This window comes from Ranitomeya imitator, chromosome 1 (assembly GCF_032444005.1).
Source record: "Ranitomeya imitator isolate aRanImi1 chromosome 1, aRanImi1.pri, whole genome shotgun sequence".
In the NCBI taxonomy this organism is placed as follows: domain Eukaryota; kingdom Metazoa; phylum Chordata; class Amphibia; order Anura; family Dendrobatidae; genus Ranitomeya; species Ranitomeya imitator.
In genome coordinates, this window is record NC_091282.1 from 418,974,146 (window position 1) to 418,991,766 (window position 17,621).

Below are 17,621 nucleotides of genomic sequence, written 5' to 3' on the forward strand. Positions count from 1 at the left end.
GGTGTCAGCTGCTTATCGCAGCTGACATCCGGCACTATGTGCCAGGAGCGGTCACGGACCGCCCCCGGCACATTAACCCCTGGCACACCGCGATCAAAGATGATCGCGATGTGCCGGCGGTGCAGGGAAGCACCGCGCAGGGAGGGGGCTCCCTGCGGGCTTCCCTGAGCCCCCCGCAGCAACGCGATGTGATCGCGTTGCTGCGAGGGTCTCCTCACCTCCCTCCCTGCTCGAGCCCCGGATCCAAGATGGCCGCGGATCCGGGTCCTGCAGGGAGGGAGGTGGCTTCACAGAGCCTGCTCAGAGCAGGCACTGTGAAGCAGCCTGCACTCCTATCAGATCAGTGATCTGACAGAGTGCTGTGCAAACTGTCAGATCACTGATCTGTGATGTCCCCCCCTGGGACAAAGTAAAAAAGTAAAAAAAAAATTTTCCAAATGTGTAAAAAAAATTAAAAAAAATATTCCAAAATAATGAAAAAAAAAAAAATATATTATTCCCATAAATACATTTCTTCATCTAAATAAAAAAAAAAAACCAATAAAAGTACACATATTTAGTATCGCCGCGTCCGTAACGGCCCGACCTATAAAACTGGCCCACTAGTTAACCCCTTCAGTAAACACCGTAAGAAAAAAAAAAAAAAAACGAGGCAAAAAACAACGCTTTATTATCATACCGCCGAACAAAAAGTGGAATAACACGCAATCAAAAAGACAGATATAAATAACCATGGTACCGCTGAAAGCGTCATATTGTCCCGCAAAAAAAGAGCCGCCATACAGCATCATCAGCAAAAAAATAAAAAAGTTATAGTCCTGAGAATAAAGCGATGCAAAAATAATTATTTTTTCTGTAAAATAGTTTTTATCGTATAAAAGCACCAAACCATAAAAAAATGATATAAATGAGGTATCGCTGTAATCGTACTGACCCGAAGAATAAAACTGATTTATCAATTTTACCAAACGCGGAACGGTATAAACGCCTCCCCCAATAGAAATTCATGAATAGCTGGCTTTTGGTCATTCTTCCTCACAAAAATCGGAATAAAAAGCGATAAAAAAAGTCACGTGCCCAAAAATGTTTTCAATAAAAACGTAAACTCGTCCCGCAAAAAACAAGACCTCACATGACTCTGTGGACCAAAATATGGAAAAATTATAGCTCTCAAAATGTGGTATTGCAAAAAATATTTTTTGCAATAAAAAGGGTCTTTCAGTGTGTGACGGCTGCCAATCATAAAAATCCGCTAAAAAACTCGCTATAAAAGTAAATCAAACCCCCCTTCATCACCCCCTTAGTTAGGGAAAAATAAAAAAAAATGTATTTATTTCCATTTTCCCATTAGGGCTAGGGTTAGGGCTAGGGTTAGGGCTAGGGCTAGGGCTAGGGTTAGGGCTAGGGTTAGGGCTAGGGTTAGGGCTAGGGTTAGGGCTAGGGCTAGGGTTAGGGCTAGGGTTAGGGTTAGGGCTAGGGTTAGGGCTAGGGTTAGGGCTAGGGCTAGGGCTAGGGTTAGGGTTAGGGCTAGGGTTAGGGCTAGGGTTAGGGCTAGGGTTAGGGCTAGGGTTAGGGTTAGGGCTAGGATTAGGGTTAGGGTTGGGGCTACAGTTAGGGTTGGGGCTAAAGTTAGGGTTTAGATTACATTTACAGTTGGGAATAGGGTTGGGATTAGGGTTAGGGGTGTGTCAGGGTTAGAGGTGTGGTTAGGGTTACCGTTGGAATTAGGGTTAGGGGTGTGTTTAGATTAGGGTTTCAGTTATAATTGGGGGGTTTCCACTGTTTCGGCACATCAGGGGCTCTCCAAACACGACATGGCGTCCGATCTCAATTCCAGCCAATTCTGCGTTGAAAAAGTAAAACAGTGCTCCTTCCCTTCCGAGCTCTCCTGTGTGCCCAAACAGGGGTTTACCCCAACATATGGGGTATCAGCGTACTCAGGACAAATTGGACAACAACTTTTGTGGACCAATTTCTCCTGTTACCCTTGGGAAAATACAAAACTGGGGGCTAAAAAATAATTTTTGTGGGAAAACAAAAAGATTTTTTATTTTCACGGCTCTGCGTTATAAACTGTAGTGAAATACTTGGGGGTTCAAAGCTCTCACAACACATCAAGATGAGTTCCTTAGGGGGTCTACTTTCCAAAATGGTGTCACTTGTGGGGGGTTTCTACTGTTTAGGTACATTAGGGGCTCTGCAAACGCAATGTGACGCCTGCAGACCATTCCATCTAAGTCTGCATTCCAAATGGCGCTCCTTCCCTTCCGAACCCTCCCATGCGCCCAAACGGTGGTTCCCCCCCACATATGGGGTATCAGCGTACTCAGGACAAATTGGACAACAACTTTTGTGGTCCAATTTCTCCTGTTACTCTAGGGAAAATACAAAACTGGGGGCTAAAAAATAATTTTTGTGGGAAAAAAATTTTGTTTTATTTTTATGGCTCTGCATTATAAACTTCTGTGAAGCCCTTGGTGGGTCAAAGTGCTCACCACACATCCAGATAAGTTCCTTAGGGGGTCTACTTTCCAAAATGGTGTCACTTGTGGGGGTTTTCAATGTTTAGGCACATCAGTGGCTCTCCAAACGCAACATGGCGTCCCATCTCAATTCCTGTCAATTTTGCATTGAAAAGTCAAACGGCGCTCCTTCCCTTCCGAGCTCTCCCATGCGCCCAAACAGTGGTTTACTGCCACATATGGGGTATCAGCGTACTTGGGACAAATTGGACAACAACTTTTGAGGTCCAATTTCTTCTCTTACCCTTGGAAAAATAAAAAATTGGGGGCAAAAATATAATTTTTGTGAAAAAATATGATTTTTTATTTTTACGGTTCTGCATTATAAACTTCTGTGAAGCACTTGGTGGGTCAAAGTGCTCACCACACCTCTAGATAAGTTCCTTAGGGGGTCTACTTTCCAAAATGGTGTCACTTGTGGGGGGTTTCAATGTTTAGGCACATCAGTGGCTCTCCAAACGCAACATGGCGTCCCATCTCAATTTCTGTCAATTTTGCATTGAAAAGTCAAACTGCGCTCCTTCCCTTCCGAGCTCTCCCATGCGCCCAAACAGTGGTTTACTGCCACATATGGGGTATCAGCGTACTCAGGACAAATTGGACAACAACTTTTGAGGTCCAATTTCTTCTCTTACCCTTGGAAAAATAAAAAATTGGGGGCAAAAATATAATTTTTGTGAAAAAATATGATTTTTTATTTTTACGGTTCTGCATTATAAACTTCTGTGAAGCACTTGGTGGGTCAAAGTGCTCACCACACATCCAGATAAGTTCCTTAGGGGGTCTACTTTCCAAAATGGTGTCACTTGTGGGGGGTTTCAATGTTTAGGCACATCAGTGGCTCTCCAAACGCAACATGGCGTCCCATCTCAATTCCTGTCAATTTTGCATTGAAAAGTCAAATAGCGCTCCTTCCCTTCCGAGCTCTCCCATGCGCCCAAACAGTGGTTTACTGCCACATATGGGGTATCAGCGTACTCAGGACAAATTGGACAACAACTTTTTGGGTCCAATTTCTCCTGTTACCCTTGGTAAAATAAAACAAATTGGAGCTGAAGTAAATTTTTTGTGTAAAAAAGTTAAATGTTCATTTTTATTTAAACATTCCAAAAATTCCTATTAAACACCTGAAGGGTTAATAAACTTCTTGAATGTGGTTTTGAGCACCTTGAGGGGTGCAGTTTTTAGAATGGTGTCACACTTGGGCATTTTCTATCATATAGACCCCTCAAAATGACTTCAAATGAGACGTGGTCCCTAAAAAAAAATGGTGTTGTAAAAATGAGAAATTGCTGGTCAACTTTTAACCCTTATAACTCCCTAACAAAAAAAAAAATTGGTTCCAAAATTATGCTGATGTAAAGGAGACATGTGGGAAATGTTACTTATTAAGTATTTTGTGTGACATATCTCTGTGATTTAATTGCATAAAAATTCAAAGTTTGAAAATTGCGAAATTTTCAAAATTTTCGCCAAATTTCCGTTTTTTTCACAAATAAACGCAGGTACTATCAAAGAAATTTTACCACTATCATGAAGTACAATATGTCACGAGAAAACAATGTCAGAATCACCAGGATCCGTTGAAGCGTTTCGGAGTTATAACCTCATAAAGGGACAGTGGTCAGAATTGTAAAAATTGGCCTGGTCATTAACGTGCAAACCACCCTTGGGGGTAAAGGGGTTAAGCTACATGAGAAAATGTTTTGTGAGAAAAATGAGTCAAGAAAGAGTTTCAAATCCTTCCCAAGGCTGTGGGATTCCAAAGGACCACATACAAAGTCATAATATCCCAATAAAGATGATTGTGATAGTGACAAATCTTCCCATAATTGTTCAAACTTCCAAAACTTCCATACGAATAAAGAAAAAAAGGGGTGGAACTCACCGTTCTTAAAATCCGGACTTTATTAGTACACCATTAAAACATCTTCAAACAGGCAGGACGAGGACAAGTGGACAAGAATCGGACGACGGCTGTTTCGCGCACCTGCACGGGTCCAAAATGAATAGACTTAGGACCATACATTCTACATCCAGAAAATGAGAATTTGACAAGCTGCCTGCAAGCCTATTATTATTATTATTATTATTTATTTATAATATATACCATTGATTCCATGGTGCTTTACATGAGAAGGGGTTACATACAAGTTACAGATATCACTTACAGTAAACAAACTAACAATGACAGACTGATACAGAGGGGCGAGGACCCTGCCCTTGTGGGCTTACATCTACTTTATGGGAAAGGAGACAGTAGGTTGAGGGTGGCAGGAGCTCCGGTGTTGGTGAGGCGGTAGCTTTGGTAGTGATGAGGCGGCAGCGGGGTCAGTGCAGGCTGTAGGCTTTCCTGAAGAGATAAATTTTCAGGTTCCATCTGAAGGATCCGAATGTGGTTGATAGTCGGACGTGTTGGGACAAAGAATTCCAGAGGATGGGGGATATTCGGGAGAAGTCTTGGAGGCGGTTGGATGAGGAGCGAATAAGTGTGGAGGAGAGAAGGAGGTCTTGGGAGGACCAGAGATCACGTGAGGGAAGATACCGGGAGATTAGTTCAGATATATGGAGGAGACAGGTTGTGGATGGCTTTTTTAGGTCAGTATTAGTAATTTGAACTGGATATGCTGAGGGAATGGAAGCCAGTGAAGAGATTTGCAGAGGGGGAAAGCAGAGGAGTAGCGAGGAGAGAGATGAATTAGTCGGGCAGCAGAGTTAAGAATGGACTGGAGAGGTGCAAAGGTGTTAGCAGGGAGGCCGCAGAAAAGGATGTTGCAGTAGTCAAGGCAGGAGATGATGAGGGCAAGCACAAGCATTTTAGTAGATTGACGGTTGAGGAAAGGACGGATTCTGGAGATATTTTTGAGTTGGAGGCGACAGGAGGTGGAAAGAGTGTGGATGTGCGGTTTGAAGGACAGGGCAGAGTCGAAGGTTACTCCGAGGCAGCGGACTTCCGGTACGGGGGAAAGCATGATGTCATTGATTGCGATAGATAGGTCAGGTAAGGAAGATCTATGGGATGGAGGAAAGATGATGACCCTATAAAGTCTTACCTATAATAATTGTTCACATAAAAAAGAAGCTAGACAATATTAGGATTTTTAGGAAGGTAGTAACACAGAAACCACTGACATCTAAAGATGGCATTAATGATGATCTCACATTTGTATCAAGACCCTCAAAGGGGTTATCAAGGTTTGCGATGACTCTTCTGAATCCTCGCAGCACTCACATTACACATTGTCAGGATTCTCTGGCAGGCAGTCACATGACTGCAAGTATGCGATTTGCATACTTCGGCCCATATTCTGACTAGACGTACGTGGTCTCGCTTATTACAAGTGAATTAAAAAAGGTTGAGCATGAGTAGTTGGCACGTGACTGCATGTATGCAAATTGGATGCTTGTGGTCATGTGACCGCATGCTCTTGCCACCAGCAGTGAGAAATCCTGACAGCGATGCATGTGTAGTGAGGATTCAGAAGTCTGCAGACACAGAGAGTCCAATCCTGGACAATCTCTTTGACAATCACCAAGGTGGCTGTGAACATAAATGTTCTGACTGCATGTATTCTATTCTAGCTGGTATAAACCAGGTACAGCATTTGATAATAGGAGCATAATAAAAATGCTTTAAGAGTGGTAACATTCTTCAACAATGACAATGAAATTTAATAATAGGAAGTATTTGGTTGCAACATTAAAGGTCATTAATATATCAGAAGGCTGCAACAACTGACACCCCCACTTATGAGGTGTTCTTGGTGCCAGATAGATGTTATCAGTTGCAACGTGGAACCACACAGCTCGGTCAACTGTATAGAGGCTGAAGCAAGGTACTTCAGATCCACTCTTAATCATTCCACAAGGGTGGATGTTCAGTACCTGACCAGGGCCTCTCTGCAGTAGACAGAGATAATTGGTGGGGGTGCCGGGAGTCACATCCCCACCGACCTGAAATTGATGACTTATTTTCTGGATAGGTCATCAATATAACTGTGACTTTTCCTTCTTCTCTTTACCTCAAGATGAGCCTGTAATAGACTGGAGTTTGTACACCCCTACCAATGAGAGGAGGCAGAGCAGCAGGGAGAGTAGCCTTCACCAGTGATGAGACAGGAGGTGTGTTTGAGACTACTTCAGACACCCTGTAGGCACTCTGGCTAAACTGTAGGCATGCACCACAGTATTGTCCAAATGAAGCTGACCTAAAAAGCAAAAAAAAAATAGATAAAAATATATAGCAGGTACTTATTACCTCCAGATTGTTACCTACATAATGAGTTTTTTGAGATTGGGACAGAATATGTGTTTTATGTAGGCAGCTACCTTTAGGTGCTATATGTCACATCTAGCTTATAAAAAGCAGTTTTGTATATCTCATCACTGTATAGTTCCTTGCTGTTTTTCTATATGCCAGGAATTTCCTACAGTATCTATCCTTCATGCACATCCTGGAATTCTGTATCAGTGTAAATGTCATGCAATATATTATTCCTCACCTGAAGAATGATTTCCTCTCCATGTTGGTTTCCATGGTTTGTGTGCTTTTTCTCGCATACTTGTGTGTCTGTGTAAAGTAAAGTTAATGTTTAGCTTCCATGCTTATATCAAAGCGAGCGCATGTTCATCTTTTTCCTAAAAAGTATTGTAATTGGATCCTTTGACTTGCCAATTGTTCTATTTTATTGCAACCAGAGCTGGATGTTTGCCCAAGGAGCCGGAAATGTCTTCCCTGGATCAGGAGTAAGAGTCTTCTCAGATATAGTCATACATGTTTGCAATGCAGAGAAATGTGCACCATTCTACTACAGATTCCTACTAAATCCTCTAATGCATAATATTGGAGATTATCGCCCCTCTCCCTCTATCAAAAAATGCACACGATTAAAGAGAAAATATATAAAAGAACGTGGTGAAGCAATGTGATTGCATGAGTTTAACATTGTTCACCCAGGTTCAGATGCTGCAGAGTAGTGATTAAGCAGCATCATATTGGGCAAGAACTACAGCGCGAGATGATGCTGTTTACCCAGGTTCAGATGATGCTGAGTAGTGATTAGGCAGGGTCATAGAGGGCAAAAACTACAGCACGAGATGATGCTGTTTACCCAGGTTCAGATGATGCTGAGTAGTGATTGAGCAGAGTCGTAGAGGGCAAAAACTACAGCACGAGATGATGCTGTTTACCCAGGTTCAGATGATGCTGAGTAGTGATTGGGCAGGGTCATAGAGGGCAAAAACTACAGCACGAGATGACGCTGATCACCCAGGTTTAGATGCTGCAAAGTGGGGATTAAGCAGCATCATATTGGGCAAGAACTACAGCGCAAGATGATGCTCTTCACCCAGGTTCAGATGCTGCTGAGTAGTGATTGGGCAGCATTATAAAGGGCAAAAACTACAGCACGAGATGATGCTGTTCACCCAGGTTCAGATGCTGCTGAGTAATGATTTGGCACCATCATAGAAGGCAAAAACTACATCTCGAGATGACGCTGTTCACCCACGTTCAGATGCTGCTGAGTAGTGATTGGGCAGTATCATAGAGAGGAAGGACTAAAGACGGGATCACACTATTCACCCAGGTTTAAATGCTGTCAAGCAGCCATTGGGTTGCGTTATAGAAGGCAAGATCTATGAGTTTACGCTGTTTACCCAGATTGAGGTGCTACCAAGCAGTGATTGAGTAGCATCATAAAGGACAAGGACTGCAACGCATAGTGATTGGGTATCGTCATAGATGGGAAGGACTACAATGCGTAATCTGTCTGTTCTCCCGTGTTAAGATGCTGTTGAGAGATTGGACAATGTCATAATTGGGGAGGACTATATACCCCGAGAGAAACCGTTGTGAAATGCCCTTTTGGACCACAAACATACTTGGCGCCAAAAAAATCATGTCGTCGCAGAAGTGGATCCAAAAAGACAAACACAAAACAGCAGAAGGTTCGGGGGAGCAAGGATATTTTGGCAAGATAACAAACTCATTTTTTGGGGACATGTGACAAGTCCTCATTAAAGGGATTTTTCAGGACTAAAATATTGACGACTAGGGTTGAGCGACTTTTACTTTTTTAGGGTCAAGTCGGGTTTCGCGAAACCCGACTATCTCAAAAGTCGAGTCGAGTGAAATCGGCCGATTATGGCGAAAAGTCAGGGATCGACCGAAACACGAAACCCAATGCAAAGTCAATGGGAAATCTAACTTTTTCTCTCTCTCTCTATCTCTCTTTATCTCTCTCTCTCTCCGTCCCTGAACAGAAAAGCTGGTGTTACACATTGCAAATCGCTACAGCGCACAAGCGACAAGATGGCGATAGGCGTCCACGCCCCTAAGACCTATGTCATCACTCTGCCCACGCTCCTTCATTGGCTAAAAAAATGGCGCCAAACGTGTCATACGAAACGCGACTTTGGTGCGAAGATCGCCGACCGCATGGCCGATCCCACACCAGGATCGGGTCGGGTTTCATGAAACCCGACTTTGCCAAAAGTCGGCGACTTTTGAATTTGTCCGATCCATTTTGCTCAAGCCTATTGACGACCTATCCTTAGATAGTTTCTTCGATGGAGCTACTGTTTATTCAATGGCAGTTGAGCTGCATCACCTGATGACAACTATTGCACAGTTTATGGAGCTGTGGAGTTCTGGCTGCGTACATTGGGTAATTCCTTGCTCCTCGGACCTGGTAAACAGTGATCAATAGACATGTCGGCTACCAGACCTCTACAGATCTGATATTGATGATCTGACATACTGATATGTCAAAAATATTACAGCCCTGAATAAAAGTTTACTGACATTATTTTTATAGATTTTAATAACAGGAGACACTAAAATCTGCCCATCTAAGGTACACAGGCATTATGTTTTTTAATTATCATATGCAAATATCCAGATATCATTGTATGATACCTATTGGCTGTGCTCACGCCCTAGCAGGCACTTCTTGATAAGATGTAGGCAGCACCGAGGTAACTCTTTAACTCGACTAAACAAAGCATAAACTACTACATATAATACAGTCACGCTTCAAGTACAGATGTAGTAGAGCTAAAATTAAACCATACATTTCTTGTGTGCTTCATGACAGTCTCTAATTACTCAGTATATTTACCTTTAGACTTGGTCAATGATGATGCTGCATATTCTAATAATGCAAAGAATTATACAAAACAACAGCTCAGCTCTTCTCCACCTGTATGCATGTTTTTGTCAGTGTCAGCATCGTTATTTTGCATGCCCGACCGTATCGTATTACCTGTACACACTATATCCGCGAGACAGTTCACTAATAATGGCATATTCTGTTTTCCTAAAGGTTTGAGAAGAAAAATGAAAACAACGTATAACGCTATGGAACACGGGAGTTGAGATTCTTCATGGATATTTCTTGTTTTATTTTGTGGATGTATAGGCCAAGATATCTTATGTACTTTATTTTTTAAAAGTGTAATTTAATAATAGAACGCAATAAGGAGATCTCTTTAATCTAAAATGGCATCAAGATGAAAACAAGTTGAGTCATTCTGCTTAGTGGGAAAGTGATGTATTTCATGAGACTCAGAAGAAAACAAAGTATCTGACTCAATATTTACTATGGTGAAACATCATGTTTTTCTTTTATGGTCAATGGGTTTTGAGGCAACTATAAAAATATGTTTTACGTAGTATATCTTAATCCTAGCAATGTTAAAAATAACTGTTTATGCACCATTCCTGATTCTTTTTTATTTCATAGCTGGAGTGGTATCGATAATGTAAGTTCCCTGCTTTAGTATTATACCTACAACCCACCGTCTTCAACTTTTCCCAGCAGCGCTTCGGCCCCGCAGTGCCATCTTGTAACCGCAACTTCTTACTGACCATAAGGTAATGGTCAGAAGCATTCAATGTAAGTCTATGGAGCCTTAGTCTGGTTCTCATAGAATTGCGTTGAGAAGTGACCTCCGGCTCGCCCAACAAGCACTGGATTTAGCAGGTCACAGCCAGCAGAAGACTGACCAGAGTGGCGCTGAGAACAATAGAAGATGGCAGCTGGTAAGTATATTACTAGAGGCAGGGAACATGCGTTAGTGATGACTTCCCAATGGTGAAATAAAAAAAAGCCCTGCCGGAGTGGTGCTTTAAGAATTCCAAATATTGCACAAGTATTTAATACACAGCAAAGTCATCCTTACAGTAGATATTGTCCATTGCACACAATCACAATTTCAGCGCTATATGTTGGCCAAATACAGTTGCCGAAATCATGATGCCATAAAATGGCACCATCCCCATTAATTCTTACCGTGCCTAACTAACAGCACCACACAATGCCTTAAGAAATACTAACATGCAGGAGCAACACCCAGCTCTATACAGAAAGTAATTAATGACAATGCTATACACTGCATACATAATACTGATTACTGGCTGTCGCAAGCTTCAATGATCAACAGTGGCTTCCCCTTCGGAGAGATGCCTCAATGGCGGCCGCACAGATCGCACATCCCACATCCAGCACTGTGCACCATAGTAACTATTGGATCCTTTTACCTATAGTAAAAGAAACCTGTAGGCAGCGTAGAAGGCATTTATATAGCTCTTATTTTATAGTAGGCTAGTAACATGCTCTATAAACTATTCTGCATGCCAATAGTCTCAGAGTATCATACATGCATAAAGAATAAATGTATATGCTGCATTGCATTGTTCATGATTGCTCCATAATTGTTTTATTCACTGTAATGAGAAATAAAACACTGTAAACGTGATCAGTCCTTAAAGGGGGTTGTCAACTGCTGGACAACCTCCGATTAATCAGTTCAGTATCCCATAGAAAATAAAAACAATGGATACACGCCTCTCGCAGCAACTAATGCTCTAACAGCAATCGAGGGGTGACATAGACATAATATTGTTGTGTCACAAAACCACTGCAGTCCATCAGTGGTCTATAAATGGCAGCAGCTTATCAAAATTCCAAAGCAGTCATCCTCTCTGATGAAATAATAAAGGCTGCAGCCGATCAGCAGCCACTGATTGGCTGCAGCAGTCACCTGATACAATAATGTCATGTCACCCACTAGGACTCTGAAATAGCTGTAATGGCGCAGGGGTTGTCCAGTAGTGGACAGCCCCTTTATGGAAAATGATAAAAAAAACACCTTTTATTTATATGTTAATCATTTACTCACAACAACTTTATTTTTATTTTTTTTATTTAAATGGGTTTTTCGGGCATATGCTTCAAACACAAACACTGAGTAGGACTTGGTATTTGAAATTGATGCAAATATTTTGGATTTATTGTGTTTGGCACACAGAAAGAAGCTGTCAGATAATCAAGGCTTTTTCCAAATCAATTTTTTAATTTCATTTAGACTAAATATTTTCAGAGTGTACAGCTCACTTCTTAAGGTCAAAAATATACACAACCATCAGTATTATTTTGGGGAAAAGGATACTTCCCCGTTATGTGATTTCGCCAACAAATTAATTAAATGTAGTGTAGTAATTAAATACATACATTCTGATATCATCCAAAATAATTCATGTCTAGGTCTAATATATTGACATCTAGCCACTTTATAGAAAATACAGTTCCGGAGAGATGTCAGGCAGGTCACATTTGTGCTACACAATTTTGGCCAATTTGCCTGCAAATTTTATTTATTTTACTCATTTACATAGCTCCATTAATTCCAAAGCGCTTTACAAACATGATCGCCACTTGTCCCCGATGGGGCTCACAATCTAAATTCCCTATCAGTATGTCTTTGGAATGTGGGAAGAAACCGGAGAACCCGGTGGAAACCCAAGCAAACACGGGGAGAACATACAGACTACTTGCAGATGTTGTCCTTGGTGGGATTTGAACTCCGGACTCCAGCGCTGCAGTGCTAACCACTGAGCCACCGTGCTGCCCATATATAATTTCACCTTTACCTCGGTGACCCATGTCTATAGAATACCTAGTCCTAAAAAATAATTAGAACTAAAACGTAAATTCATTCTGCCCTAATAATGAGCACCATGACTAAGAGCTTGGCTGTCAAGTTGCTGCCACATGTGTCTTTTGCGTGTTTGCATAGATTTTCGCAGAGAAGTTATTCTCCACGTGCTTCCTATTACACTGTAGGGTCTTTTCAGATTCCAGAGTATTATGAATGGAAAATGTAAAAAATAAGAAAAAGTGCTTACAGGTACCTCACTACTCGCGTATCCGTCACCTGTCTGTTCTTCACCTCCTCTTCTGATCACTGGTGCTCATGGTCAAGTCCACTACAAGCATTAAAAAGGTCATGGCATCATGACGCCACTACATGCATTTTTATCTTGTGCGCACATGTGCAGGAACGTCCCTGGCCTCTTCAGAGCTGGAAGTCCCAGTTTAGAGTGAGAGTCCTGGGGAATTTGGCATGAGCGGCAGCAATCAGAAGATACAGCAAGGACCAGATTGATGATGTTGAGAAGTGGAGGGCCCTAAAGTGAGTATAAGGATTTTTTTTTATTTTGAGCATTTTGATGACTCTTTATGATTTAGAAAATGGCGGCCAGTAACTGCCATTTTGCAGGATGCATACGGAAACAGATTGCAAAAACTCTGCAATTTGCCAAATGCTAATTTTTGCTAAATTCTGTTTCACTTGAATATATTTGCTCATCTCTAATTAACTGGTCTCTCCCTAAGGCCGGGGTCACGCTAACGTATAACACAGATGAGTGCTATGTGAGAAAACATCACAAAGCACCCAGACCAGTGTTAATCTATGGGGCAGATCACATCTGCGATTATTTTCTCATGCCGAATCGGCATGTGAGAACAATCGCAGCACGCTGCGATTGGCACCGAGACTCGGCTGAGACTCGGCTCACTCACACCCATATAAGTCTATGGGTGCGAGTGACACAGTGCACATCACTCGGATAACATCTGACCCCGGCAATGGAGGAGATGGAGAAATAAGTTTCTCCGCAGCTGTGTTCCGATCCGCTCTCTGCGAGAGGCTCGGAGCACAGACGCATCACACTCGGCTCCTGCTCGCAGCAGAGCAGGAGCCGAGGGTCATTAGCATATCACATCCAATGCTCTCGCATCAGATGTTATACGCTAATAAGACCCCGGCTTAATAGAGAAGCTGGCTGGTGACCACAGCAAACTAGACAAACAGACCAACAGTTACCCAATGAATGAGCAAAGCAAAAGAACTTGTTTGTCGGGTGAGATGATTGTTAAGCAAAAATTGGCCTGAATTTCCCATAGCTATTTGCACCAACAAAAATTATTTTCTTCCTTATGACTTGTAATGTATTAATACAAATAATGAGGGTGACTTTCAGATACATATCAGATCAGTTTTCTGGAAGATGAGAAAGTTTCAAGTTGATCAAAATGGCCATTTACTCACCACAATTGTATTGTTTGTACAGCAGTTGGACAAACATCTCAATGTCAATGTGTCCTAGATGCACTGACCCATGACACAAGTTTGCGTTCCTACATTGTTCTCTGACCTGCTAAGCATTTTATCTTTGACATACCAGTCTGGATATGGATCTCGCATGTCACACAATAACTGAGATTAACCAAATAGACCTCTCTCTGACCTGTATTGTCTATGAAGTTCTAGAGACTTTGCCAATAGAATACTTATACTTACATGCATCCATATTTGTGTATAAGTATGGTATATAATCACAGGTTTTATCTGTTTATTGACATATGTATGGTTTTATGGGAAAATGTAACAGGGAAGTATTTCCTTCCAACATGACCTTTTACCTTAGAATGGGTTGCTTCTATGCCATGTCCTCATTTTAATATTAACCTGAAGGAAAGTGTGGTCCACTTTTCAAATATGTAGTCCAATTAAAAAATACGAAGAAGTGATTTTGAAACATCTCGTTCTTTCCTTATCCTGTTCTTGAGTAGACTTTAAAGACCCATTACCAGCTTCATTTCTGGTGTCCTCTTACGTCACTACATGTAAGCAAATAATACAAAATAGGAAAGATCTATTTTGGGGGGATCTGAGGGAGGTGGGAATAGATAGAAGAGAGGATGCTGCTCAATTCTTTTGAATATGTAAGGATTTTATTTTTACTTCTAGAATAAAGATTCGCGACCACCGCTCCGGAGTGCATGGATTGTTGTCAGATCTACTTGGTCAAGTGTTACAGATATACAACTAATTCAATTCTGTCTCAATGGATAGTGATTTTGTATATTTTGTAAGAAGTAATATTCTCCAATAACAAATTACATTTACATTTGTAGTTAATTAGTTGAGACATAGAGCAAGAGCTGATGACAGATCTATGACCAAAGGACCAACCCTTCCATCCCATACCTCAGACATGCCACTGTTTTCTGCCTCTCAGAGCACCAATTTCGTCCAGCTGTATAAATAAGAAATTAGGTCCATTGCCAGCATGTTCATTCCTAATATATGGCTGACTGAGCTTTCAGTATCCTGTTCCACCAAATGATCCTATGGACATCAATATATCTATATAAATTAGTGCTGAGAGTGGGAACCATGGCTGGAATAGTAGACTATTTACATAAGATATGATGGAAAGAGTCCTGTGTATATGGTCCTCAGTCATGGAGATTTACTGCAGAAAGGTTTATTGCTTTTAATCTTCTTTATAACAAAGTCAACAATCAGTCAGCCTACTGATATATGGAAAACTAACCTATATGCAGCTGATAAGTCAGCAGACATAACATTTATCAGAGGTTTGACAGATTTGATGAACTCCTCTTGACCAGATTTTATGTTTTTGGCCTGTGAGAGATCTCTTCTCTACACAATCTTAGATCAAGATTGCCTTGTGCAGGCATGTACTATGGAGGACAGAGAATGAACTTCAATCCAATATTGCAGCCAGCATGCAGCCAGCGGGTAAGGAAAGGGTGGATCAAAGAACGGAAAACCCCGCCTCTATGGCTGAAGATTGTTCCCACCAAATTCAAGTGACAGTGTCCCTTTAAGAAAGTAAAAGTGAGGTTTTGTCTTTCTTAGAAGAATATCTATGTGTACAGAATTATTTAGCAACTATTAATGTTCAGAATTATAATGTAACTAAAAGAAAACATCAATTTTCCCATCTCAGTTGTTTATTTTCATCTGTTAAAGAGTGAATAATAATCAAAATGTACAAAAAGTCATTATTTTCAATAACTAGTCGCAAGCCTTCCATCTATAGAGCCTGTCAGTTTCTTAAACCCTTAATGACATATATATACATATATAACGCACACCTGCCTTTGATGCGGGCTCGCAAGCTGAGCCTTATCTTTCTTGGCAGATGATGGCTGAAATATTCAGCCATCATCTGCCTCTTAACAGTCACAGGTGGAGCGGAGCACCGCCTGTGGCTATTAACCTGTTAATTGCCGCTGTCAATCTCTGATAGCAGCATTCAGCACACACAGGCAGGGGATCAAGAAAGGTTATTAGGATCAAAAAGTTTTTATAAACACTTCTTGATCCCAATAACAGTGCTGCCTAAAAAAACTTTACATTTAGTGATGAGCGAGTATACTCGTTACACGATATTTCCCAAGCATGCTCGGGTGGTCTCCAAGTATTTCAGCGTGCTCAGAGATTTAGTTTATGTCGAGGCAGCTGCATAATTTGCGGCTGCTAGACAGCTTGAAGATATGTGGAGATTGCCTAACAAACCGCCACGGAGACAGAAACTAAATCTCCGAGCACGCCGACATACTCAGAGACCACCCGAGCATGCACGGGAAATCTCGAGTAATGAGTATACTCGCTCATCACTATTTACATTCAGTGCACTGCTAGACGCAGACAGAAGAGGCCCCTTGGCAAGATCAACATATGGGCCCTTTGCAGTCCAATAACTCCTCATAATTCCACAAGTTTTGGAGGTGGTAGTGGGCCCCTTTACCTCTAGGGCCTCTATGCCGCTGCACAGGTTGCTTCAATGATATGTTTGCTCCTTATTTAGTTGTAATATTATGACAAAATGACAACATTTATCTGATTAATTTTATAGTAGCATAACTGAAAAAATAGTGAATGTAATTGGTTTTATGCTTCCAATACATCCATCAGACGATATCTTCACTTTTTACAGACAAAAATCATGTTCAAACCAAGCATTGGGTTTCGATGCCCCCTTGGTGTGGCCTAACAATATAGGGAATTTTTGCTTGTACACTCTGACTTCCCTACCGTATGTTTATGATGAATCCCACTTAGCAGGAAAATGATAAAAAAAAATATGAATCTATAAGGAAATTGCTAAATACTGAATTATCTAGCAATATATTGAAGTGGTATTTAGGACAGACGGATTTAGGACTTTGATACAAGGGTGATAGAGCTACTTAAGAACTCTGAGTGCTACATAGCACTCATTTCTTAAGTTTATGTTGCAATCATGGTTTTTAGTTTATTTTGCACATTTTTCTCCATACGTTACACTATATTTTAGTGATATATAAGAAAAATAAAGGTGGCAACATGGTAAAATTTAAAATACTGTTCCCAATCTACGGTATATGCACATGAGTTTAACCAGCGTCCATGACATGCAATATGTATTTATCACTATGTTATGGTTATATGTGCTTTCCTATGCTATCATTACTGCGTAACTAATTGTCAATGTTGTATTAAAGAGATGTCCTTGAAAAAAATGAACCAAGCAAAAAAAAAAAATGCATTGTGTCTTTTTTCATATTTGGTGAAGTGCGATCTTCTTTCTTTCTCTGTTGTCTATTTCAGTTGTTAAAAAGGATTATTCAGAATTGTAAAAACATAGCAGAAAAGAGGCAGACAATTTTCTCAATTTTCCCAGTAAACAAAACTAATGCGTTGGCTGGGGAAATTGGGATGTCTGTCCCAGTTAGGTGCTGGGCATCTCATCTGATCTAACAGTATGGGTGTCACTAATAGGCTGTAAGTCAGGCACCATGCACTACATACACAAAGCTTAACATAAAAACAAAGTAAGAAAATGAAATATAGAAATGGATTCTTCTCTGTGACGCTCATAAAATTAGAAGCCCAACTGAGTAATCCAATGAAAAATAGAAATAAAGTCACTTTTCATTGGACTTCTAATTTTAT

General features: G+C 41.0%; 1 protein-coding gene across 10 annotated transcripts in view; it reads left to right on the plus strand.

Annotated features, from left to right (window-relative positions):
- Positions 1–17,210, plus strand: part of PRUNE2 (prune homolog 2 with BCH domain) — a 458,932-nt gene extending 441,722 nt beyond the window's left edge. For 5 of the 10 annotated variants that reach the window (XM_069763045.1, XM_069763062.1, XM_069763054.1 and 2 more), the window contains 2 exons: positions 7,221–7,268; positions 9,848–17,210. In XM_069763045.1, the coding sequence (XP_069619146.1) occupies positions 7,221–7,268; positions 9,848–9,878 (79 nt within the window). In that variant the 3' untranslated portion in view covers positions 9,879–17,210. The remainder of the gene's footprint in view (positions 1–7,220; positions 7,269–9,847) is intronic. The other 5 variants (XM_069763070.1, XM_069763084.1, XM_069763077.1 and 2 more) reach the window with 2 other exon arrangements.
- Positions 17,211–17,621: the final 411 nt, after the last annotated feature.